The sequence below is a fragment of the Ambystoma mexicanum genome, chromosome 11 (genome assembly GCF_040938575.1).
Source record: "Ambystoma mexicanum isolate Mex_15411 chromosome 11, UKY_AmexF1_1, whole genome shotgun sequence".
NCBI classification, from domain to species: Eukaryota; Metazoa; Chordata; class Amphibia; order Caudata; family Ambystomatidae; genus Ambystoma; species Ambystoma mexicanum.
In genome coordinates this window covers 1,348,661,771-1,348,689,475 of record NC_090934.1, presented here as the reverse complement: position 1 = coordinate 1,348,689,475, position 27,705 = coordinate 1,348,661,771, and the positions used below count along the sequence as shown (strand labels likewise).

The following is a 27,705-nucleotide window of genomic DNA, read 5'->3' as shown; positions in this document are numbered from 1 at the left end:
TGATGGAGGTGTTGCTTTCGGCAAGAAGGCCCGCAACAAAATCCCAGTACCCTTGCCATTGGAGAAAGTTCTGTGACTGGTGCAGGGTACAGAATGTGGGTCCTTTCCAATGTTCCATTCCTTTGGTTCTGTCTTTTTTGCTTTCGTTAGCCCACAAGGGCCTGTAAGTGGGTACCATTAAGGGATACCTGGAGATGTTGTCAATATTTAAGTGCTCGTCTGAGGAGTGTTCTTATTTTAAGATTCCTTTTGATTTCTCTGTTTCTTAAAGGGCTAACTAATGCGTTTCCTCCGTCTCCTTTCCAGATGCTGGGATGGGATTTGAATTTGGTTCTAAAGTTCTTAATGGGAGCTCTGTTTGAGCCCTTGAGCCTTTGCATTCTTGCCCGCTGAGACTGTTGGCATTTAAGACTGTATTTTTAGTTGCGGTTACTTCCGCAAGCAGAGTGAGTGAGTGAGTTGCAGGCACTTTCCGCCAAACCACCTTTCACAGTATTCCATAAGGACAGGGTTGTCCTTGGGGCTCGTCCTTTTTTTCTTCCAAAGGTTGTGTCGGAATTTCATTTGAGCCGGAAGGTAATTCTTCCGGCGTTTTATCCTCATCCACATCCTGGTAAGGAAGAGGAGAGGCTTCATAGGTTGGATCCTAGGAGAGCCTTAAGTTTCTATCTCTCACTGATGTCCCGGGTCAGAGTGGACGATCAGCTCTTTGTTGGATACGCTGGAAGGCGTTTAGGTCAAGCTGTTTCCAAGCAGACCTTGTCCAGATGGATCATTTTGAAGATCTGACTGTTACCGGTTGGCGGGTAAGGACCCTCCAGTAGGCTTTTGGCCTCATTCTACTAGGGGTGTGGCTGCCTCCACTGCTCTGCAGAGGGGTGTTCCCATTCGTAATATTTGTGAAGCAGCCACATGGGCCTCTCTGTCCATGCTTTTGTGAGACACTATTCCCTGGACTCTATCCAATGGCCAGATTTGGTCTTTGGTAAGGCAGTCCTATATTCAGCAATTTGATTGGGCATTCTAAATTGAGGAAATTGTAAATTCTTTTCCCACCTCCATACGTTGGTACTGCTTTGGGAGTCTGTCAAAGATGTGGAATCCGTCGGAGGACACAATCCCCTCGAAGAACAAGTTACTTTCTTACTTGGTAACGTTCTTTCGATGGGATGTTCCTCCGACATATTCCACATCGAACCCTCCCAGCCTGCCCCTCTACCGAATTTCTTATGCTTTTGCAGCTTACATTTCCGCAAGGCTTTCTGCAGTCATACTGGTAAGTTATTGGTGCCACACGTACTGGGGAAAAAACGACAACTGAGGCTACGGGCGTCGTGCGTCCTAGATATAACATCCGGTGACGTCGACCGAGGCCCTCGGGGGACAGCGTATCGACGTCATCGACGCACGACGCCTACACAGAAAAAGTTTTCCGGAGCAGCACAGCTGTGGTAATTACTGTCAAAGATGTGGTATACGTCGGAGGAACATCCCATCGGAAGAACGTTACCAGGTAAGAAAGTAACTTGTTCTATTAAAATACTTTTGTGATTCATCAATGAAACAGATCTTTGGAGTGACACTGAATTTGTTAAAATGAATTCTGAGTGACATTGAACTTTTATTGGGAAATGCTATTGATTTCCGTGGTTTGAGCACGAGATATCCTCCCGAGCCATAATCTCCTTGTATATTTTTACAGTATACGCATGTGGGGTGTTCTTGTGTGGTGTCTGTTGGGACTAATTGTACCTCCCTGCCAGCCTTCCTCCCTCCTAAAGTTTGTATTTGTTTTATTTGTTTTATTTGTAGAGCTCGCCTGGCCCAAAGGCATCTGGGTGCATATCTTAAGTTACAGTTACATTTGAAAAGAGGTACAGTTACACATATTTACAAAAAAAGCATGAAAAGCTGAGCCTAACTGCTCTGCTACAGGTACCATTGTAGAGTCTGGTCTTTCCTTTTGGGTGACACTGCTCTACCATTAGGTTAGATGATTAAACTGCCCTCACCCGATGGTTGTGCAAGAATTTCCCTAACACATAGTCAAAAGGGGCTCGATCAGTAGCATTTTGATAAAGGAATCTTAAAACCCTAATAGGCTTGCTTCTTTTTTGCTCACTTCGTATTCACCTTAAGAAGTGTTTTTCAGCAACATCCATCTAAAAAGTACAAGTTTAGACAGTGCATGGTAGCCCTTATTTTTGTATATTTGCTGAATTGGATCCCAGGTTTCACTAGGGTACTCTGAAGTTTTATATTGTGTTTATAAATAATGAGAAATTGATGTGATGTTACATATATATTATCGGTTTTAAGACGATGGAAAGCATTTTATTATTGAGATTTTGTATGTTATTTTAATCGAACAGTTAGGATTTTTGTTGCATTGTTTGATGTTTTTAAAATCAAATGTATTGGTTGACACACAATCAAATCTTAATGAATTTCCCTTTCAGAAAATTAAATTGGAGGTTGTGCTTTCCAAAAATGACAGCGTATTTATGCCCAATGAACACACTTTAGCATCTATTTCAGTAGATGTATCTGAATACATCACATTGTAATTTTTTGTGAATTTTATCTTTTAAAGTTAAAATATTGTATTTATTTTAAATCCTATCACTTTAACTACTCACATCTTTTCAATATAAGCCTCCTTAATTAACTGTAATTTCTGAAATGATGTTTTCAAATGCAAAATGTGGATTATTTCATTTTGCACATCAGAAAATGCATTGCAATAATGCATTAACTGAAACCTTATTCTTGCATACTTTCTCCCACAGAAAATTCTGCAAATCTTCAGCGTGAAAGAGAAACTTTGTTTTCTAACCTTGGAAACTTTCTAACCTAGGTACACATTTCCCAGGTAGCTGCCTTTTGAATGCCAAGAGCGTTCCAGTGTTGTTCCCAGAGCCTGTCTAAAATGTAATGCCTTTTGCCCATCACTGACAATATGCTTATGCTTTCAGTGTGTGGGCTATTCTTATATAATGTACTTTTCCACATAGTGCTTCATATCTCTGCAAAGTATGCTTAGTTTGTGCAGCATATTTTCAAGGTAAGACAAATGGCCATTGAGTAGGGGTCCCTGGACGTTGGTCGTCTGGCAAGGCATTGATGCATACTGGAGAGTGAGAAAGTTATTTCCCTTAAATACTGCAGATTTGCAAAACGTTTATGCAGAGGTAGGATTTGTTGACTTGCAATACATCTATGGAAGAACCCTCCTTAATTGTATTCCATATGTGACCTGGTTCCTTCCTACTTTCTCTCTGGTCTGCATATCAGTAATTATTGTTTCAAATGGAAGATCAAGGTTGTGTCCTAGGTTACAAAATTTGAAAAGTGCGTGTGTTTGGGAAGCTTGTTTTTTTTTATCTCTTTGTATTCCTGTATCAGCAAAACTAAAAGGTTTCTACTCTACTAGGAAAAGGAAAATATGGTGAAGTAGTCTTGTTCAAAGTTTGATTGCTCGAGTTCTGTTTTTGCTGGAATGCATTCAGTTTGTATCTGTGCGAAACCTGCTTTTAAATAAAAAAAAAAAATGTAATTTTAATTTTGTTAAAGTTTCTGTTGTGTTCTATTTTTTTATTATTAGTGATCCATATGTGAAACTCACAGTATATGATCCAGGGAATGGCATCCTGACAAGTGCTCAGACAAAAACAATTAGAAAGGTAAAATAGATATCTTTATTTTTTCAAGGCTTAAAAGAATTGTCTGAGCTAGATCATTTTTGGGTGTGGAGGAGTAGGTATGTGCGAAAGACGCTTCAATTAACATTTGCTCTTGTACATGTTATGATGCTTTTTCTGTGGTTCCAAATTACCAAAGTCTCAAAGCACCTTCTAACGGCCATAAGTACAGGGCTACATCATTAAGTTTTTTTTGTTTTTGTTTTTTTCTATGGCCACTGCTCTCAATATCCCTATGGGTTTCATGGTCTACCTGGGCTTTGCTATCTCTTGTATTCGCTGCTTTCTTAGGCTCCTTTATACAATCTTTAAAAAGTGAAGCCAAAAACTTGAAACTTCAGCTCAAGGTTGAGGGCTGCCTACCCTTCGATGTTGGGATTGTGACATTCAACCCTCTGCTGGCCTATGACTTAAGTGTCTCTGGTGGCAGAACCTCAGATATTATACAGCATTTGTTAACTGAGCCCAAACAAATGACCCTGCTGCTAAAAACCTGTCAGAGTAAAACATGTTATCTGCCTCCTCAACACTGCTTGGGATGTTTAGTCACTTCTGTCTGTAAAGAGGACTGGTTAGTGTTTGTGTCTGAATCAGGCAAGGACGAAGTGTCAAACATACTCATTTATCTTCCTCTTTGCAATTGGTTTATGGAACTGAGGGTTCACTCCTTGCTAAGAATGTGTCCTTCATCCTTCTGATAATTTGCTTGGTCCGGGCATAAGGGGTGTCAAGACTGAAGGCAGTTGTAGATCTTTTTTGCAGGAGTAGCACCCATGCCTATCTTCCCTCAATGGTTTGGGTCTCGCACTTGAGTGCACATGAGGCTCTGCAAACCCTGCAGGGAAAGCATGTTATGGTACGTTGGTTGAATAGGTAGGATGATGAGGGTAAGCAGGAAGAAGTAATTGGATGGGTAATGGGGTTTACAATAAGGTTTTGGATGCAAATGACTTCTGGTGACATAAAAATATTAGTAAAACATTGCTAATCAAAGGGGTGTGTTTGCTAATCAAGTAACATTTAACTGGCAAACACTGCTGATCAATTTTTGAAAACTAATTTATGCCTTTTAAGGGGTATCCTGCGATATTAATAATACTTGATATATAGGTACATATGTTAACTTAACTAATCCCTCCCTTCAATAGGTTTTACAGTTTGCCATGTAGGATGAGGTCGTAGATGACGCATATTGAGGTGTAAAGCAAGTGTGAGTGTGTGAACTGCATTTCGTTGTTCACCAGATTGCCCTACTTTATTTTAGCTGATAATAAAATAGTACTTCGCCATTTGCTTGCAGTCTGTCCGGTTATTTGGGTCTGAGATCATTATGGTTAATTCCATCAAGCACATGAGACGCTCCAAGGTGCAAGTGCACATGTTGGTAGCGGTGCAGATGGTTCTGGTCCAGTCGCCCTGGGCCCAGATCTAGACTCTCGGACTATCAGTGACTTTTGCCATTAACCAGAAGATTGTTGCGCTTCCGTGGAGAGCGGCACATCATGCACAAGTGTGAAAAGAATCTGTCGGCAGGTGCCGCATTGAACAAATGACTGTCCGGGCCCACAGTTGCCTGGCGGACTGAATGTGCATTGATCGATTGGGGAAGAGTCGATGCCGAGGCACTAGAGCTGAGCCACGGATGCAAGTAGAGCATTGAAAGTGGCAAATTATAATGGGAGGGAATGTATTGTAAACATATGTATATAAGTAACAGGGTTTTGGGGGATTGGAAAGAAAAGAAATAGATACCTAGATTCCTGGTTCCAAGAGGGGCAGAAGGGTACACACTAAAACTCCCAAGTGGTGGGTATTATTTAAGGATAACTGAGGCAAGGCCAAAAAAGACTGCATATCAAACTCCAGAATGAGGTAAAAAGTGAGATGAGATACATTTACTAGCGATAGTAAAGGAAGGCATATGCTAAAAATCAACAGTGCACATGTGTATGGGGTTATAATATGTTAATGTAAAACTTTTATTGTATCTAGACTGGGATATAAAACGATCATCAGATTTTTAAATCAAAAGATTGACGCCAATCAGGATAAAAATCAAAGGAGAATAATAAATAAGATTCTTAAAGTGCTTATAATAAAATGACGAGACAGCAATAATTGATAGTAATTGTAAACAAAGGAATAAAAAAACATTGCATAGATTTTTAAAATTGGTTAAAAACGTGGTTTTCTGGTAATGTGCGGAGATTGATTGTGCTTGCTCAAATCAATCAGTGTGGTATTTGATCAAGTAAATAAAAGGATAATAGATCTCGTAAGTATTGACAGTCGAAATTGACTTATCGCCATGGGGGACACTCCCCTTTTATCTTTATGCAGCACATTGCCACGATATACACTCAAAATTAGACCGTAACACAGTGAGTGGGCCAAAGGCACGACCAATGAAACAATCGTGCCATGGCCGCAAGAAGGCTCATTATCAAAAACAATGCTGAGTCATATGACAACATACTTGCATACCACATATAGGGGAACGAAGTTACAGAAAAGGTTAGCTGTTTTAGAATTATGGAAGATGTACCAAAGTGAGAAGGAAGATCCACCTGAAAAGGAGTGGATGCTTAATTGGTATAAACGGGACGATATAACGCCTTCGGCTCCTGAACACAAGAGCGCAGATACTGAGAAGCAGGAATTTTATCCTTTAAAGGAATTGAAAGCAGCAGCGGGGTATGTTAATCCAACATACAAGCCCCCTGCTTACAGTGAGGACAATGTGGAAGAGAGCAAAAGTAGAGAACGCACATTTCTGATGCTTGTGGATCAGCTTAGACTTGCATGCTGTGCATGTAGTCCAACATCTTGGGGTAATCGCAGAGCATTGCATCTTTTTTTCAAAGATAGACTGCGACGTTGACATGGGCTTCACTTTAACACTATCCCTAACGTGACATGTAGTGTACCCAAAATCCCTCATGCATCAAGGTCCCACAGATAATTGTTTCCCGCCAACCTAGTTGGTCACTTATGCGGAGCTCGTAAGAGTTTTATATTGCTTATCAAATCCCACTACCTCTGGTGGTTTTAATCAATCTTTAACCATCCTCTCGATGGCTGTTTTGAGGGGTTCCTGCTCGCCGACACTTCCATCCCCGACACTGCTCGTCGACTGTTGACCACGTGGCCTCTGCCTTCATGTCCGGCCTTTACAGTAGGGTGAGTGGGGCCTTGTTTTCTTCTTCTCTTTGAGAATGTATTTCTGTCACCCCTCTTCCTTTCCTCTTGGTCTGGCTGCTGCTCACCTCTGCTATGGAGAGGACTCACTTTAAAAAATTATGCGCGTCCTGTAATGGTAAATTTCCCCCCATCGTAAATGTAACAGGTGTCTTCCTTGCGGCCTGTACATTTTTTCGGCCTAAAACGCTGAAAAGACAGGTGGTCTAAGCGGTGGGCGGCCTTCGCTATGCAGGCCGAGCATCTTTCCCCTGTGGGTGCCGTTGCTTCGGACGAGGAATCAATCGGCAGCCATGGCTCCGGTTTGGAAGCCATCAACCTTTCAGAGAACCCTAAACGCTCCCATGTGTCTGTCCCCTGCCCAGACAGGCATGCTGCCGGCACTGCTATGGGGAGATTACACCCCAGCGACAAGGTCACCCACACACCATGTGTCCATAAACACACAACCCACAAGGCTTCTTCAGGATCATCAAAGAAGGCCTTAACACCGTAGGCCTGTCTTAAGTCTTCGGCAGAGCCTTCCGAACCTCGTAGTCCAGCGCCCTCCACGCAACCGCCAATGCAACATGCAAATGTGCATACAACCTCTTCTGGAACGGGCAGTTTACTTCAAACTTCCACCATTGACGCGTTACCGTCCAAAGACGCTGGGACGCCAAAAGAAGCAGAAGCGTCGTCTGCCGCAACAGCTCCTACAGACGTGCCAACATCCTCCAGGACATTGCTAATGCTTCTGAAGCTCCGTGAAAAGCTTTCAGCTACCATTTCGAACGCCAGGGACTCCAGGGAAGCCCCCTCTTGTCGGTGGGGGCCTATTCTGAGGCCTCCTAGCCTCTTTCTAACGTATTACATAGGGATTCACACGCTTCTGTACAGCCCCCTACCACTCACTTTCCCCGCTGACCCTTCCTCTTACTCAGATTGGGCCAGAGAAAGATTTGATTAGTGTATGGCTAAGATGGCTGAGGTCATCAACTTTTCAGGCCAGTATGATATCTTGAAGAGGCATAGAGAAGTGGACTCATGCCCCATCCCCTCTAAATTTCAGAAACGTCCCTCGCCCTGGTGCCCTGTTTCCCTCTTTGGAGCACCCACAGGAATGCCACGTAGATAACTTTGGGTATGACCTCCGAAGACCCGGGTCAGGATGTTTCTTATGGGGGCTTTGAACTTTATGACCAAGACCCCATCTGTCAGGATCCAGTCTGGGACCAGGTGGACAACCAGGGCTCGTGGTATACACCACCACATAACACTGACCTAGGACGTCGTCTGTCTGCCCCCACTACTCCTCTGGCAAGAGATTTGTTGCCAGTTGACGACCAAATGCTGTCTGAACTCCCTCCTAAAAAGGACAGCCAACCATTTTAAGATCGCTGCGTACAAAGCTGCCCCTGACTCAGGAATTTGTGGAGGACATCCTCAAGGAGAAAACTCCGGTTAGCCAAGCCATTACCTTATTAAACTCCATTAAGAAACGCCTGTCCCACAAGCTGTGGCGGTCACGCTTGATGCCCAGAAGGCCTTCGATATGGTCTCCTGAAAATACACATGGCTAGTGCTGGAGACCATGGGCATAGGCCCAAACATGATTAGGTTCATCAAATTGTTGTACACTTCTCCTGTGGCCCGGGTTAGAACCAATACACTGACTTCTGACCTCTTCACACTCTTCAGGGGCACCCGACAGGGATGCCCCTTCTCTCCTATTCTATTTGCCCTAGTAATAGAGCCGATGGCAGACTATGTCCGTGCCCATCACGCCCGCAAGGGAATAAGACTGAAAGACAGTCCCGAAATTATTTCTCTCTATGCGGATGATGTTTTACTATACATCAGAGACCCTGCAACACACCTTGACCCCATACTAAGGGACATCACCCGCATTGGCACCCACTCCGGTTTCAATATTAACTATTCCAAATCAGAAATCTTCCCGCTCACTACTTCCACCCGGCAACCCACCACTGAATACCCCCTCCGCTGGTCACCGAATGGTGTTAGATATCTGGGTGTGCAAATATCGCTAGACAAATCCACCCTCATCGCCGATAACTATTCCGCGATATCACAAATAGCTGAGACTAAACTTCTATGGTGGCGTGCCCTCCCACTATCCATTGCTGGACGGCTCTCCCTCATTAAAATGATCCTACTCCCCAAACTTCTATACACGTTTAGCAATGTACCCGTATGGCCCGGGAGGCAATATTTTACTAGACTGCACGCACTATGTGCACAGTTCCTCTGGCACTCTGGCGCAGTATGCAAAAAATGGACGGACATGGCACTCCCATATAGACAAGGGGGACTCACGGCTCCAGACCTGTCACTTTATTGGTCCGCGGCCCAGGCCCAACATGCCACTCACTGGTACCCCGGCACTCCGGTGCGTCCCCATATCAAACTGGAACGACTGGCAGCTGCTAGTGTCAACCTAATGTCCCTCATACTACATCGGCACTACATACCTGACTCTCCTTGACCCAATCAGCACGACCCTTCAAGCCTGGGCTCGCTTGCTGTTTCAGACACCTGAAGCCTCTCCGTACTACAAGTGGCTTCCTGTGTGGGCCTTCCCCGGCTTAGAACCCACTCATGATGCGGCATTGGCCCAACACTGGGGGACGCTGGGATACCAAGCACTGACGGACTTCTACCTCGAGGGCAGGTTCATCGACCCCCAAACTTGGAAACCGGGGCACACCGGGTCCACTTTGGAGACCCTCCAATACTACAGACTGCGAGCTGCGTTTCGCACCAAATGGCCCACATTCCCAGATGAGCCCCCAGACAACTTAGCCATTGCATATATTGCCAATTCTGGAGGTGCCCATGGAGTAGTCTCATCACTTTACAAGATCCTACAGGAGACTACCCCTACTCCCACTCTCAAGGCACGTGATGAATGGGCTCGCGAATTAGGTCTAGAAATATCGGACAGGGTTTGGGGGGATATGTGCCTACACACTCAGAAAGTCTCCCTCAATTTCCGCTTTCGTGCCATGCAGTACAAACTTTTAAATAGACTTTACTACACTCCACACAGGACTTCGAGGTTCACCCGGGCTACGCCGCAACCCTGCCCCCGCTGCGGGGCGACGGGAGCTGACCATTTACACATGTTCTGGTCTTGTGACAAATTGCTGGGGTTCTGGGAAAGCATTCTAGTAACTCTCACGGCTATTACTGACACAGTGATTGACCCTGATCCTTTAGCAGTCCTCTTTGGAGCCTGGAAAACGGATGACACCAGACGCTTGGCTAAGTTTCTTAAAATCGGGTGCATGATAGCCAAAAAATGCATACTTCAAAACTGGAAAAGTCCCCTCCCCCGGCCCACCAGAAATGGCTCCATATGCTTACTTGGTCACGGAACTGTGAGGAGGAATTTATATCCATGCTCCCCGTCACTTCTCGACCCAAGAACATCTGGGTGGAATTCAATTCGTACCTTAACAGTCGTAGTGAAGACACACCCGGCTCTGGCTCATCCCCCACCCCTTCAGTGTCCATCACTACAACATAAACTTGTATTCATATGTGTCTTGTGTGATCATTGTCTGACATTACTGTGATTATGTATAACAGCTTATGCATTGCTCCACTCAATGGTTCTCACTTCTGCTTATTACCTTGATGTATGTACCATGTAACCTTCGCCGCCAAAAATAAAAGTTAAAAAAAAAAAAAAGAAACGCCTGGCCCCTTCCTTACTCCACCCTTCCCTTAAACAATCCCTGCATGGAAAAGATGTTTTGTCCGGCCCCCTCTGATTCCCTCTACACTAGGGGCCACGCCACAGGACTCTTTGGTCATAACCACCACTCGCAAGAGGGCAGGGGTACCGCTGTCCTCGACAGAATCCCCTCCAGACAAGGATTGTAAAAAACCATTACGCCCTTGGTAAGCGTGTCACCGCCTCTCCAGCTTACTCGACGAGAATTGCAGACGCCACGCTCTTTGCGAGCTATTGTGATGTTCGGTGTAGCCTAGTACAGGATGGCCTTCAGGAGGTTCCAGAGCCTACCCGATCATGCCTGTTGGCGGTTGTGAATGAAAGGCAGACGGGTTACCCAGAATATCCTGAAAAAACACTGTGGACTCTGCCGAAACCGCAGGGCGCACCCTTGCCCAGGGATCCCTGCTCAAGTGGCACGACTGGTTGAAAAACTCTGGATTCAAGTCCGAAACACAAGTCTCCTTAATTAATAAGCCTGTGGAGGAAACCACTCTATTGGGGAAGGCGGTCAACGACGCCCTGGAAACGGCGAAAAGGGAGCATGAGACATTAAAGTCACTGAGCCAAGACGGATCTCGGCTGCACCCTTTAGTCAGGGCAGCGGCAAAAACGCCCGCCGGTCCTTTGGTGGCCTATCCTTCTCCCGCTCACCCCATGTTCAGTATGGCTCGGGGGGGGTGGAGGGGGTTTCAACTGGTCCTATGGACAGGGCTCCTTTGGCAATTTCCAGTATCAGCAAAGAGGCTCTCGCCGGGGTAAGAGCAGAGGTAGAAACTCTGCTTCCAGAGGCTTCCCGGCCTCCTCCTCCAAGTGACTCATCGGTACAAGTCCCCTCCCACGCTTCTCAGGTCGGGGGTCGCCTGTCATTCATCCACGCTTGGGATGGGATCACATCAGATCATTGGGTACTAAAGACTGTCGCCCACAGGTACTGTATCGAGTTCCTCTGACCACCTCGCTACCATTCACCAAAAAGCAGACGCCTACTGCCAGAACACCTGAGCATCCTGCTGGAAGTAGTTCAGGTCCTGCTAGAAAAGGGCACCATCGAAGTCGTCCCCCTTCTCCAGGTAAACAAGGGTATTTATTCAGTGTGCTTTCTTGTACCCAAAAAGGATCTCACCATGCGCCCTGTTTTAGAACTGCGCCCTGCGAACAAGTATGTCAAACCTCAAAAATTCAGGATGACAACTCTTAAGGAGGTAATCCCCCTGCTGTAGCAGGGGGAATTACATGGCCAAATTGGATATGAAAGATGCATACTTTCATATTTCAACGTTGCTAGCGCACTGGTTTATGATAGAGGACACCCACTATCAGCTCAATGTTCTCTCCTTTGGCATTGCCACAGCCCCAAGGGAGTTCACAAAGGTACTGGCAGTTGTGGTGGCTCACTTGCGCAGGCAGTACATCCCAAATTATCCCTACCTCGATGACTGGCTCATAACGGGATTCGTACGGAACATGCCTAGCGAACACACAGAAGACAGTGGATCTTCTCGTCGACCTAGGTTTCTCCATCAACAAGAAGAAATCCAGCTTGACCCCCAGCCAAATCATTTTCTCTGGGCACTGATTCGGACAGAAGACTGGCTGGTCTTCCCCTCAAACGAGAGGGTGCAAAACAATTATCGTGTATCACACTCGTACAAGTATCACACTCGTCTGCGCATGCGCCCCATGCAAGAGTGGCTCTAGAGCCAATGGTGTCAGGCCAGCAGCCAATAGGACGATCTAGTGGTTGTCTAGACAGCCCTCATTCAATCTCTGCAGTCATGGTCAAGGGAAAACTTTCTGAAGGGGAAAAACCTTCACCACCCCAGCAGTAGAAGCCACTCTTACCATGTATACATCTCTTTCGGGGTGATGGGCTCACCTCCTTCAACAGTTGGCGCACGGTTTATGGTCCCCATCAGTAGCGTTCAACCACATCAACCTGTTGGAACTGCTAGCAGTGTTCAAGGTCCTGTAGGCTTTCCAGGCACACCTCCAGGGGAAGACACTACCTGAACAAACAGGGGGGCACTCACTCTCTGGGGCTATCCAGACTGTCCCAGGACATCTGGAAGTGGGATCTCAAACACAATATGTTCCTGCTCTCACAACATGTTACAGGGGAACTTAATCTTCTGGCAGACGTACTCAGCAGAGACTGCCCCCTACCCATAGAGTGGCGGCTGCAAGAGGACATTTTACTCAACGTCTTTGCAGAATGTGGTTTCGCAGCGATGAACTTGTTCGCCACTTTGGAAAACCCCCAGTGCCTAGGCTACACCTCCAGATACCCACAGAACTGTTCCGAGGGGGAACTGTCTCTGGATAACATGGTCCGGGAGATTTGCCTAGGCTTTTCTCAGATTCCCCTTCTCAACAGAATAGTGAACAAAATGCACTAGGAACCTGCCACAGTGATCCTGGTGGCACCTATGTGAGCAAACCAGCTTTGGTTCTCCTTTCTCGTGGGAGTTCAAAACCCCCTGAACTATCTACAAGGCCTTCTGGGGCCTCAATACCTCCAACTCTCGCTTGCTAAATATCTTCCTTCTCAAGCTCTTCGCTCATCCGTCTCCAATTTACTCAGGGTAGTCGCTTCTCCAAGCAATGAATTGGTGGTAGATCTCTTTCTTTGGCTGGGGCCTCCCTGAAACTTGAGGAAAACATCTCTCGTCTCCCGGAAGCACCTCAAGACCTTCCTCTTTGCTTCCGCTTTCTCTCCCACTCTTCTCTGCTGAACTCCTGACTGAAACTGCACTGGTCACCTGGCCACCCTCTGATCTCGGGCCCAGGTCCCCTCCCCGCCAGCTGCACACCTGCACTGTCTCCCGTGCAACCCCTGCACTTGGGGGGGAGCTGTTTCTGTATCCCTACAATCCCCCCAGCTCTTGACACTTGATGTCTGCACTTACCCTGCACTTGCCACTAGCTGGCCACACTTTTACCTATTCTTTATTTATTTTATTTACTCTTTACTGTTGATCTTATGTAGTGCACTGCCTCCTTACCCTTCCTACGCACTTTCCCTTTCCCATCTCCCCTGCACTGGCGCAATTTCAATGTCTCCTGGCCTAGTAAGATTGTTGTCTTTGTCTTCACTCTGTTCCCCCTCCCTTGCCTCGTCGTGCCTTGAAACACTGATCTATATGCACGTTATAAATGCCATATATCATGGCAATGTCAGTCTCCTCTCTTAGGAAACCACCATGCCTGTACAACATGATGTCCCAAGATCAGGGAGTGACACATCATCCATTCCCCTTACACTCAATTTAGCAGCCTGGTTCCTGAAATCCTAGAGTTCGGGCATCTTCAACTCCATCAGAGATGCATGGACATACTCTGGGAGGCACGGAAACCTACCACCAGACATTGCTACTCCAGTAAATGGAAGCACTTTGTTACCTGGTGTAATTTCAAGGGTGTCCATCCTATTGATTGCTTGTCTAAAGACATCTTCCTTTACCTAACTCATCTGTTGGATTCAGGACAGGTTTTCAATTCTCTAAAGGGCCACATAGCCACTCTTTCCTCATACACCATGTCCGAGAGCAAGGTTTTGTGGAGGAAGATACCGGTCATTAAAGCCTTTATGGAGGGACTAAAGAGACTTCATTCCCCTACCTCTAGCCCAGATCCCGGATGGGACCTGAATGTTGTCCTTACCAGACTAATGGGACCTCGCCTTTGAACCATTGCACAAGGCTAGCCTTAAGGCACTCACCTACAAGACTGCCTTCCTAGTGGCCATTACCTCTATAATGAGAGTTGGTGAACTGCAGGCCTCTTCAGTGCAGGACCTCTTTGTTACGATTCACAAGGATAAGGTGGTTTTGCGCACACACCCACGCTTTGCGCCCAATTTTCATTTATGTGGCAGCTGGCAGAGAAGGGAACCCTGTCTCTAATCATCTATTTCCAGGTGGATCGTAAACTGCATCACGCTGTGTTACACTCTTGCCAAAAGAGATCCACCCTTCATGCCTAGAGCTACCTCCCTTCTGGGCATAGAGATCACCTTAGCTCAACCTGGAGTTCTGTACACAATTTTGCACAACACTACTGCCTAGATGCACACCATAGGTCTGATTCTCAGGTGGGACAAACGGTGCCAAGACATCTGTTAGCTACTGTTCCTTCACACATCCCGCCACCATCTCTGGGGACTGCTCACTAGTCTATGCATAGCATTTGACTCTAAGCAGATCCACAAGCATCAGAAGACATACATTACTCACCGTAATCGTATTTCTGTTGATTGTATCTGCTTAGATTCACATGCGCCCACCCTTCCTCCCCTCTTGGAGTAGAAGGAACACTGTCTCTCTTCTGTACTCACTCACACAGACTATAAGGCTTCACACGGCAGAAAAAAACCATCGGGCCCCCAACAGGTGAAGGATATTGGGTACACTACATATCACGTTAGGGATAGTGCTAGTCACATTATTGTCGACGTCCCTTTCGATCTTCGAAAAAAAGGATGCAATACTCTGTGATTACCACTAGATGTCGGACTATATGCACAGCATGTGAATTTAAGCAGATACATTACTCACCGTAATTATTATTTCTGATGATTGTATGTGAAATGTCAACACACTATGAAAATAAACCGCGTGATGAGAGAAAGAACAGACTGACAAATAGAGATGGAGGAAGAAGCAGAGACAAAGAAAAGTGAAGGACAAGGACAGATATTAATCAAACTAGATGACAAGGGCATAGAATGTTGCGCTCCCACTCTGGGATGGCATGTCATCTATGCGCCGCACGTCTGCGATGATGCCTGGCGAATTTGGAACTAAGAACATACTGAGTGTGGCGGGCTCGTGGACTAATTAAAGATACGAGTGTCCCAAGACACAGACAGCATGGGAGCAAAGTGGAATAGAGACGTATTGAGAAGAACAACGCGGGGTACGCAGGCTGAGGCAGATGCCTTCTTGATTTGTCTTGTAACTGAGTGGGTACCGGACGTGGTGAAATACATGTGGAGTAAATGGGTCTCAGATACAAGATGTGAACAGCAACCGTGTTAAAGGAAATAACTCGCCTGCTGTGGTGAGGATAGAAAAACCACATGGAGAATATCCTATCAAAGTCAGCAAAACACAATTTTGGCACAGTGGTGCAGTGTGTTTCTGAGAAAAAATGGTGACTTCCACAGTAACACATCCGACTCATAGAGGCATGGAACATTGAACAACATCTACTACATATAAAGCTGAATTATGTCAATATGAACTGTTTGTCTTTTTAGAATATAATTGTCCTGATGAGGTGCACTAGATGGGAATGGTATATCACTGTCTAGTTGCCCGAAACTTGAGTAGACACCATCATAGAGCCCATTCCTTTTAGGTTTAACTTGGGTTTATATGATTAAAAATGGGGTAATTGACACATGTTCACAAGTAAGCATTTTTTGAACATTTACCTTTTTTTGGATTTGTATATATAAAAAAATTGTTAACTATGCACTTTTAGCAGATATTAAGAATTAGTCCCAGCAGATGGGTGTTCTGATCCCAGAACAGAATTATTAACAATTGCGGTCTTTTTGCACAAGTATGTTTGGTTGTTTGTATGAATGAGTATGAAAGTGGATGTGAGTAATGATATGCGCGATGCGATGTGTTTTTCTATACTTGGTTTTTAATATATATGTCAATGTGGTACATGTGATTCTTTGTAAATGCTTTTTTCATGATGATATTTGATTAATGAATAAAATATATGAACTTCAATACACACACTGCCCTTGTCTAGAATGCATGCCCTTTGAGTAGGGCTCCTCCCCCCCTTTTTTGGAAGGGATTGTGCGGCGTTGTTTTACGCATAAATTGCACTATTAATGAATGGAGGGTTTACACTTATCCATGGATAATTGCAGTTTTGTATGCGCTCCCGCTCTGGGACTGATTTTGTCCCAGGATGGCCTCTGTTGCTGCCTAGGGGATAGGTCATGCCCCCTTCCTTTACAAACTCTCCTGCACACCCTGCTAGGGTTGAAGCTTGTGGGTCTAGAGGCGTGGGCGTTGTGCTCCTGCTGGATGTTAGACACCTGCAGGGGTGAGGGATGCTGCTATGAGCTACTCCCGACATCAGTATTTGAGAAATGTCACACCAGACTTTTTGCCAAGTTGAGGGAAATGTATTTTGTGCCTTGGCAACCAATGACTTGTGGTATGCGCCCTGCTCACCTTGGCAACCAAATCCTCTTGCCCATTCGACCTTTACCCAACAACCTGTAGGAAAACTGTAGTCCAGAGTTAACATGGAGGTCCCTAGGCTCAACCCTCTCCTATCACCTTGCACAAGAATGTCCTGTGGTATTGTTCCACCAAAACGAAAAATACTGACTTCTCCACAAATTGCCAGCACCTGACCTACATTCAGTCTTAATCCTGCGTAAGCTCAAAGCGATGCTGCGCATGATCACGGGCGAGGCATACATGCTAATTAACGAAATTGCCCAATTCTTAGGGGGTAGCCAGAGCGTTATGGACAGCCAAGGGTCTGAAGGCGCTGATATTACAGGTAACACTGCAGAAAATATGGAGGTTGCCCTATTTGCTGCCAACAGCGACCATAAGGCGCTTGTTAACTCCTTACTGACAGGATCAGCTGAGAACTCTGATATTACTGCCAAGAAAGATATGGCTCGTAGAACGGGCAGAATGTTGCCCGAAGCTCAAACTGCTCCACCATTGTGTCCCCCATTGTGGCATACTCCCAAGCAAGGGCAATGCTGGGAGTCAAGAGTCATCTGCTTCCGATTTCAGAACTGCCACTTCTTTTAATTTCATTGCAATCATGTTACAGGGGCCCTGCACAGACATTGCCAGTGCTCCTGATTTGGCCTTAATTACTTCTGACACAGTTGAATCCAATGCACCTCAGATTCCTGCACCTCAGTAAATGTCCGACAGGGGGAGGGATGTTGCTGTTCAAACCCCGCTCCTTGTGCTGGAAGCGATCTGAATAAGGAGGAAGGGGTATAGACACTTCATGATTCCTGGTTGTGGGACAACTTTTCGTGTTCTTCAGCCCTTCACAGAATCCCCCTATCCTCTCTTACCCATCAAGATGAGGGATAATCAACCAGGACAACAAGCTACAAGTGCAACCTTGTGCTAATCGAACTGTCCGCTGAAAAGATGCTGCTTTTGCTACTTCTTGCCAACAGAAACAAGGGAGTTACAGTAGAGTTGCACCAACCTACAACTGAGGCGTACACAGGGACACCTTGTCCCAATTATCCTAGAAGGATTACCACTAAATTTGCCATCTAATCCCACATTGCTTAATCTGGCCGGAGGAAATCCAAGCTTGCCTTCCCCAAGTGCCACAGCCACTTGTTCTGCCGTGGTGGTCGTAAGTAGGCAGGCCATCCGGGGGCCCACAACTCTATATACCGGTGACGGTCGGAGCAGAAGACCACTTAATAGTGAAACCAGTCCAGCTATGCAAGGTACAAGTTCCGGGGGCCCATAGATTGCAGCCTGGGCATGATGACCCTAAGGCTAACACAAGATTAGGCCTGCAGGGGCGGGGGGCGTCTGGTATTTCTCCACAGAGCTCCTAAAACATCCCCTAACTATACACAAACTAGGGAATAGCTTTTTAACAAGGGCATTCATTGGTTCTGAGAGGTGCATGCGTGTCTGTCCCTAATCCGGCAGGATATTTCAAACTGCACTAGACTTCATTACAGTGTGGAATGTAACTATGATTATATTATATTACAATAGAACTTAGGAACCAAACAGTTGCTGATGGTATACTTGGCATCGCCAGACGACTATCCTTATTTCCTCTTAGATCAATTGAAATCAGTGCCTATCCTGACTCTATTACTTCTTACCCACCCAGAATCCAGACCACTATAGCCTTTGCTATCAGGTGCCAACGCATACCCATTGGGGAAAAGGCCCTCAGGTCTTACGATGCGAGGTGTTGAGTTTATTCAGTCTGTCATTATAAGGGGTAGCCATTAGCCATTGTCCCATTTCTTTGGGAGGACAGTTTGACATTTGAATTGTTTTGATTATTAATGAGTTTTTTATTATGTGGTATGAGATGTATTATACTTTGATGGCCTTACGGCCAAATAGAGTTAAATGAGTGACAAGGGCATTGATTGGGTTAGAGAAGGAGAAGAGTGGGGGGAAAAAAAGAAAGCATACAAGGAAGAAAAGGAAAACGAGAGGAAGTGAAAGGAAGAACGCACAAGGTATGAGGCAAGGAAAGAAAAGGAGAGATGAGAAACGCGAGGAGATAGAAACACAGAGATTGAAAGTACATAGGTCGCCAAGAAGGAAAGGGGAACAAGAGATGAGAAAGAAAGACGAGATGAACAGGAGCAGGAGACAAAGGGATGCTGAAATAGATCTATTCAGTAGAGACAGGGTGCCGATCGAGGCACGAGAACGATGGGAAGAAGAGAGAGGGTCACAGCAGTGACAGAGGGAGCTGCAAGGGATACAGAGAATACAAACATGAGCTGACAAGCATGAGGCAGAAGACATAGGAAAAGGATTGGGGATTTGTATTGGCAAATGAGGGATGAAGATGGGTATAAAACTCAAGAGAATGTGGAAGGATGTCTATCGAGGGAAACATCAGGTAGGTCAGATGACGTAATAACAGACAAACCTAGAATGCTGTCTTTATGTAGATTGGATCTTGATGATGTGGAAAGGGACCATAGCCTTACAAGCTGGCGCATGATGATGTCCGATAAAGAAAGGGAAGAAAACGAGAGCGTGAAGGGACGGCGCTTTCAGTTTTTTGAAGGAATAGAGTGTAGAAATGGGGGTAAAATGGTCAGACTTGGAGGACCCTAAAGAAATAACACCAGAACCGACACCATACACTGAGTGACCAAAAGTCTGATCGTGCTGTGTAGGGGCTAAATCTTGCCTTATGTAAGCAGATTAAGGTCACTGCCAGGATGGAGATGAATGGGCAAGACTAACCCCAACTCAAAAACAAGAAGTGTAGGTGGTTTGAGAAATCTAGTGGTACTCTCCCATTTGAGAATCCTCTATTTGGGTGGCCAGGGAACAGCCATTGGCTTTGGATCCAGACCCTGGGGGTGGAACAGTCCGAGAGGATCACCCGGGTAGGGGAGTCGGGGTCATTCTCATGGGAATACCCTAGGCGAGATGCAGTATTCCAACTGTTCCAATGCACCCCTACCCGATATCCCAGCAGTCTTTATGGGATGTTCTCGCCAAAATCAACCCCCTCCTTGCCCCCCAGCACCTTCCGTTACGGAAAAGACAGAGAAAACTGGGGAAATACAAATGACCTCTAAAACCCCCAAAAATGTTACCTCTCCACAATACTACAACTCCCATAATTCCATTTCCACATTGAAATCCACACGGACGAGGCCAAGGCAGAGGCATAGTCATGAGGATTACCCATAGGAATCAATGGGCAATGGATTCCTATGGGCAGTCTACATGTTGTCCCGATAATAAGGTCAGGCAGGTAGGGACATCTATTCACACCTGACTCCAATTAACTCTAGCTGGGAGTATAAAAGCAGCAGCCAGGAACAGCATTGTGAGCAAGTCAGGGATGCTGGAAGGTACCGGAGAGCAGGAGAGAACCCATGTGAGCTGGAGAGACCCTGGGAGGCCTGGAGGAGAATGAGAAAACTGCCCAAACACTGGCCCTGCTAACAGAGATCAGACTGCAATGTGGAGGAGGAAACCATCCCTCCAGAAAGCAAGACCAGGGGCAGCTGGGATGGCTTGGAGGTACCAACAGTTAAACCACTCCCCTGGGCCAGGCAGGTGAACCCAGCTCTATGAGGGGCAGGGGGAGAGACCCTGACCTCCTACACACATCCCCTTTTAGCTCCTGCAGCTCTCAACGACAAAGTACCATTTTGGCAAGCAAAGGAAGTGGGAGCAAAATAAGCCAAGTGAATTCTGGAACTATAAGTCCCACAACCTTTTTTTTTGCACGCACGCACGGCCCATCCAGAAAGAGGGAGGCCCTTTATAAACCTAGAAAGGGATCCGAGCCCAACCGAAGGAGAACCTTGAGGAGCATTAAGAAGGTTCAGAGCCTGACAGAGGGAAACCCAGTGGTGAAGCTATAAGGCACAGATCAAACCTTCAGGACCAGCTGTAGTGGGTGCTCGTGTAAAAGACTGGCTGATTTTCCTCTCCCTCCTCTTTGTTTTGAAGGAAACAACAGAGCCGTTGGAGAGCTGCCAGAAGAGGTCAAAGTGGTCATACTGGAGGTCTAGTAAAATCCTTGTACAATTGAAAGACTTTGATCCACAAACTTGAGAAAGTAACAGGGAAGTAAATCCCACATGATGAAAGTAAAAAGGGGAAAGTGAATCTTGTGAACATTACAAGTGAAGGTGAAGTTGCCAAAAGTGAAACCAGAAGACTGGGGCCAACGAGAAGGGATTAAAGTCTGAAGTCCTGAGAAAGTGTTGACGAAGACAAGAGATGTCCACTATGAACTGTTTGAAAAGACATTGAGACGCTAAGGAGGGGACAGGAGAAGTACACTGTCCTGCTTGTCAAAGAAGGTTCAGCCCCAGAAGAGGAGGACCCCTGGGTGAGCCATTATCACCCAGATCACGTGAACCCGAAAAAAGAAGGTTCACAGCGAACTGTTGACAGACTTTTTGTGACAACAATAGCAGAAGACTTGTTGAAAGCCATAGGGAACCCGGTGGAGGGAAGCCAAGACTCGAGACGGGTCCGAGCCCGAACGATGGCGATCTAGGGGTAAAGTCACGACCCAAAACCCATTAAGAAGAGGAATAGTTGTGAAGGGTTAGCTCCAGAAGAGAGGGGCCCAAGTGTGCATCCATCACCTGACGTGAACTGCAAAGAGAACTTTGTGTTTGTTTTGTTATCGGATACATCATGCCCTCGAAGGCGAGAGACTTTCAGGAAAAATGGGACTTGGTCATCAACGGTCCTGATTGCTGCCATTGGAACTGTTAACTTGTGCTGGGAAAGCTCGAGTGTGTGCTGTGCTTCAGGCTCCCCTCTTACCCCGTGTATAAAACGTGGGGAAGGGAGTCCCAGGCTACCGCATCTGGACATATTATTTACGAACACCTCTTTCCTTTCCTGAAAAATATCCCACACCCTTTTTGTATTAGTTGTGAGGTTTGGCAATAGGTTTCTTAGTATAGGCCCTTATTATTTGAGACAACGCCACCAGGACTGCCTTATTTTTCACACATCCACCCCGCCTCCTTGGGAGCGCACGGTCATAGGTGCGAAATGCCATTGATACTGGAAGGGTGGGTGGATGGGCTTGAGGCGAGTGCAATAAGGCTGGTACAATGCTGAAGGGACACAAACGTTTATTGATTGCAGGGGCTGGGCTTTGAAGAGGGGAGTCTGGAGGCACAGGGTCTGGGGAGGCCATGTGGACAATGGTGAACATGCGAAGATGCCTTTGAAGTGTACATGGTGTTTGGCAACTTGAGCGGTCACACCCACCCCGTCCCCTTGGGAGCACACAGTCATAGGTGCGAAATGCCATTGATACTGGAGGTTGGACTGGGCTACTGTGTACTGTGGAGATTTCCATGTGTGCCTCTGCACTCTGTGCCTATTTTGCATTTTATTTTCACATTATATCATATGAAAAGGGTGGAGCTAGATCAAAATTTGTAATATGGGACCACTTTGCAAATTATTTCCAGTGCCTGCATTCGTTCAGCCCACCCGGGCAACAATCATTCCAGCATGACTCTCATAGATGATTGCGCATGTTCTTGACTCACTGAAAAACTCAAAAAATATCCTTATTTACTCAGTTGTATTTTATTTAATTGGGTGATATTGATGGCACCAACAAACTATAAATTGTATACCTGAGGTTGAAGTACAGTGTGATAAAATCCCCTGTATGTTCCGCTGTCACTGGGGAATTTGTTGCGAATGGCTCGAACGACACAGGTGGGTATTACTAGTCTATTGCGGTATCCAAGCCTCCCATAAAGCCACCTTGTAAAGGAACGATAGGCCACCAGCCTGTACCACCTGAGAAAGAGAAACCTACTTATTTTAATTGGATGAACCTGATAAGTGTAGCATATAACTTCAAAAAGTGCATCCGAAATTCAATGGCATGGTTGCCCTTTGAAAAATTAAGGCAGGAGCCCTTACAGCACAAGTCCCCACTATATGCTAAAAGAAATAATTCTAACACACCACAGAGGTTTGATCTACCATCTGCCTTGTTTGGATCCTAGTGATCTAGGTGGAGGTGTGTTGCTTTTGGGATAAAATACTGATGCACGGCTTTAGGGCTGTGGTGGGTGTTCTGGAATGGTCAGTGCAAGGGGGTCATATGAGTATTAGCATGAAAGCAACTGGGGGGTCGGGACTGGTGGGACCCTGGACTGGAAGTGTTGGGATTGAGGGGGCACAGGCAGTTTAATGGAGATGAATGTACACTTGGGCTATGGCTTGTCACGGTCTCACGCTCTCCGCAGAGCACATTCTTTCGGTAATGATACTACAGAATTGTAACAATGGCATGGCAGGACTTTTGTAAGAACAGTGCTCGCCAGAGCTGACATGGGGAGGCGGATGGTGTGTGGGCCTGCTGTGCGGGGCACTGGGGAAGGTTGAGCTGCATTTCTACAGAGAGATGGATCACGATTCGGAGAAAGTAGAATGTTAATTGTATTAGGCTCAGTGGGGCCCAGGGGACGGATGGTATTTTTTTTACTGGAAATCTATCATAGATGTCCAGTAAAAAGTCATGCCTGCCCCTGTGCCCCCCTGCACCAATTAATCACGGGGGAATAAACCCCCCAACCCCCGACTCCTGCTTGATTGGTTCCGGCTCCCTCACTGCGCTCGTCGCTTAGGCATTTTTGGGGGAAAGAGTGATGCCCCTCAACTTCAAAAATTCACCAGCCGCCACTGGCCCTCGGACTATGTGGGGCATGAGATGGGGGGAGCCCAGGGACTGTGGTGGGAGCAGGATGGGCGGGAAACATGGGATAGTGGTGGGAGCAGGGTGGGAAAAGCCCATGGTGTGTGATGGGGTGGGGAGAGCCCAGGGACTGGTAGGAGTGGGATGAGGGAACCCAGCGACTGTGATGGGAGCAGGTGGGGGAGCTCAGGGACTATACTGGGAGTAGGGTGTGGTGACAACACGCAATAGTGGTGGCAGCCCGCGAGGATAGCTCAGCGGGAACATGCTCTCTTTGGAAGCAAGACACCACGAAGCAACACAGGTTCGATCCCCGGGTCAGCGCTTAGAAACCTCTGGGTATTAAGTACTTTATAAATAACATATCATACATACTGTCCATTTGGCATTTTTGCTATAGGAGAACACAACGTGTCTGTGCTATTTCCTTATTGTATTATCGGCAGTTAGGCAGAAGGCAATCACCATCAGACCCCACAGTGAACCTGCTGACGAAAGGGGCATCTTCTAAGAGAAAGTCGCTAACACCGCCCTAACTCTGTGTGTCCGCTGATAAACCGACACAGAGACACACACTCTGGTACGTGGACCCATGGGCTGCTCCAGATACACTGGAGCAGATTTACTCAAGTTCCGCTGATCACAAAGGGGAAGGATCTGGGGGTGGTGGTCCTAGGTCACCTGCTCACAAAAGATGCATCAGCCCAGACCCTACAGCACTGGCTCCTTTCACCCCTAGACTGGGGGACATGTCGCTGGATAGTCTAACAACTCTGCACACACTGGTCACAGAAATCCAACAAAGGATGCCCCCGGCACTGGGACCTACGCCTGCACGGGACCCTCGAGCCTCTGAGGTTGAACCTGGCCCTGCGGAAGAGAACGTCTAAGAAGGGCATTGGTCCTCAGCATCATCTGACTCCTCCACCACCTTGGCGAGCGCGACCCCACCTGGAGCCCCGGCTCCGCACACGGAAACAGGCACTGCTACCACAGCTACGGGCACTGATGAGGACGACTTTATCATGACTGACATGGGAAGACCACACAAGGATGAGCCCCATAGGGCCTCACCACAGGACAAAGTTGGATCTTTTCATTCTATGGTGTCAAGGGCCTCCTGAGCTATTTCAGTTGGTTTGTGAGGAGATAAAGAAAGAAGGGTTCCTGTACCAGCAGCGCGAGTCGAGAAGAAAGTACATTTCCATTCCTGGAAGACATCTGGGAGGTCGGCCTGATGCTAATGAAAAACTGGAGTACAGCCCCGCCCAAGCATGACAGATTGGAGAAAAAGTACACTGTACCAGATTCAGCGCAAGCTGCTTAAGGTCGCAGCCCTAGCCTGACACGGTGGTCTCGGCCGCAGCCAGGAAGTGCTCGGTGACGCCATCGTCGGCAGCCATGGTACCCCCGGACCAGGAGGGGAAGAATCTGGATATGACTGGGAACTATGGTACAAGCTGGGTCCTATTCTAGACTTCCTGTCCGAGGACAAGAAGGTTGAGGAACTAGAACATTTTCAGGAAGGGGAAGTGGCCTCGGAACACACTATCCCAGTGGCAGTGGACATCGCAACACAGCTTTCTGCCAAATGGGGAACAAGGTGTCTCTACCTCGGCAAGGTTGGTTGAAGGCAACAAACTTCCGTCGGGACGTTCAGGCTAAGGTACTGGATATGCCGTTTGATGGGAGGGGGTAGGGGGGGGGAATGACCTCTTCGGCAAGGCAGTAGACAAGTCTTTGCAAGCAATAAAAACCAACACGGAGACGGCACGCTCCCTGGGAACCTTACAGCAGTGACGGCTGTCATAATTTCCCTCATCCAGTGGAAAACCCAGCATATCTTCCAAGGGTCAAAATACCCTGTACCAGCAACCGTCGGGCTCTGTCACACAAGAAGCTTACAGGGGTCGCTCTACAGGCAGCAGAGGATATTGCTGGTGCTACCCGCAGGGCAGAGCTCTGACCCTCAAACGTGCCTGAACCGGCCGTCGCCTTGGGCCCCCACTTATGCACCCCAGTTGGAGGCCAGCTGACTAAGTTCGTCAGCACGTGGAAAAAGATCACCACGGACACACCTTGGAGTTGCAACGCAGGTGTCCTCGTATTCCACTGATACTGCGACAAGAACAATACAGACCACAACTTATACAGGAGTTGCGGGCCTTGTTACAGAAAGAGGCAATAGAACCCGTCCTCCAGCATCTCTTGGGGCTCTGGAGTAGATTCCAGGTTTTTTCTAGTACGATAGAAAATTAGGGGTTCAAGGCTTATCCTGGATCTACGTTGTTTCAACAAGTACTTAACATCCCAAAAGTTCCAGATGGTCACGTTACAGCATGGAGGAAGGGGAATTTCTGACGTTGTTGGATCTGGAGGACACCTACTTTTACATCCACGTTCACAAGAAACACCACAAGTTCCTATGATTCGTGTTTCAGGGTCTACACTACCAGTTAAAGGCTCTGCCCTTTGGCCTGAAATCAGACCTGAGGGTCTTTCCGAAGTGCCTGGCCATGGTGGCGGCGCATCTTCGTCTGCAAGGCATCCACGTATACCCTTACCTGGACGACTGGCTGGTGCGTTACCGCTCACACTCTGGCAAGTAAACACCCATCGAGGCCTGTACGTCTGCTGACTGAGTTGGTGTACTCCATAAACTATCCAAAGTCTTGCTTGACACCATCTTGGGATGCGCTGTTCCTAGGTGCCCGACTGAACACTGTGACGTGTTTGGCGTTTTCCTCAGAGGAGAGGGTAAGAGCCATGCAAGAAATTGATGCGCTTGTCATCCGCACAGACGGCGATGGTGTGGTCCATCAAGTCTGTACTGGGCATGATGTCCTCCTGCATCTGCCTCGTCTGCCTCTGCAGACTTCACATGAGACCTCTCAAGGAGTCCCTGGATGCAAGGTGGGTGCAAGTATCGGGGACTTTTTCACGCAAGATATCCCTCAACTAGGAGTTCCCTCAGGCGATACAGTGATGGGGGTGTAAGACTGCATCTCGTCCAGGGGACTCCGTTTCTAGTTCCGCCTTAGCAGGAGACAGTCAACACAGATGTCTCTCTAAAAGGATGGGGAGCCCACATCAGACAGTTCATTGCCAGAGGCCTCTGGCAACAAGAGGAGAAGGGCCTCCATATCAAGGTCCTGGAGCTTCGGGCCCTCAAGTATTTTCTGCCGTCGCTGAAGGGCAAGGTGGTGAGGATCTTCGGATACCACCATGTTTTACATCTGGAAGCAAGGGGGAACCCGCTCGCTGGCGCTCTCCAAGGAAACCCAGGGTCTTTGGCTCTGGGCCATTCAGCAGGGCAGAACACCACCGCAGACGGTTTCAGCGGGGAGTTGTGTTCCTGCCACAAATGGGAGCTTTGCCAGCACCAGGTGGACCTTCTGTTCGACAAAATGGATCAAACCCTAGATCGATCTCTTCGCGATGGTTGCGAACGCCAAGTGCCCGAAGTTCGCCAGCAGGTTCCCTCAGTCAAGGGGCATGGGGGACGTGTTCTAGTTCCTGTGGGAGGGACAGTTCCTGTATGCTTTTCCTCCATTTCCTCTTATGCTACGTGTGATCAACACACTCTGGCAGTACCACTGCAAGATAATACTCGTCGCTCCAACGTGGCCAAGGCATATCTGGTATCTGGTCCTGCTGTGTGTGTCAGTGGCCCCGTTAATCAGGCTACCGCTTTTCCCAGACCTTCTCACCAAAGAGGGGTTTGGGGGGGTAATACTCCAACGTCCCGTCCCCTTTCCTCCATACTTGTGGGACATCTCTCCGCCCTGTGGGACGGGACCAGAGCACTTTGTAAAAAGCAGCCACATTTTTTCCAACAATGTGTCCTTCCTCTCTTTCTTGCGCGGGGCCCTGCACGCAGCCGTAACCCCGCCTATCTTGGCTCCGCCCCACGTATCGCCCATCAGTCCTTTTCTCTGCTCGATCGGGGCCGGACGCACCTGCATCCTCTGAGGTTTTCTTCCCTTTTTTCCCACTCTGGCTCTCGCTAGCGTTCGTTTACTGGTCTGTCTATGTCGTTAAAGCTAGACTTTCCTGATTGTTCATCGTGTCACTGTCGCTTCGCGAGGGCGGATCCCCATCCTCTTTGTTTAGAGTGTT

The 27,705-nt window shown here is 47.2% G+C and overlaps 1 protein-coding gene across 2 annotated transcripts in view; it reads left to right on the top strand.

Annotated features, from left to right (window-relative positions):
* NEDD4 (NEDD4 E3 ubiquitin protein ligase) overlaps window positions 1–27,705 on the top strand; it is a 2,630,465-nt gene that overhangs the window by 179,845 nt on the left and 2,422,915 nt on the right. For both annotated transcript variants that reach the window (XM_069624887.1, XM_069624886.1), the window contains one exon: window positions 3,605–3,683. In XM_069624887.1, the coding sequence (XP_069480988.1) occupies window positions 3,605–3,683 (79 nt within the window). The remainder of the gene's footprint in view (window positions 1–3,604; window positions 3,684–27,705) is intronic.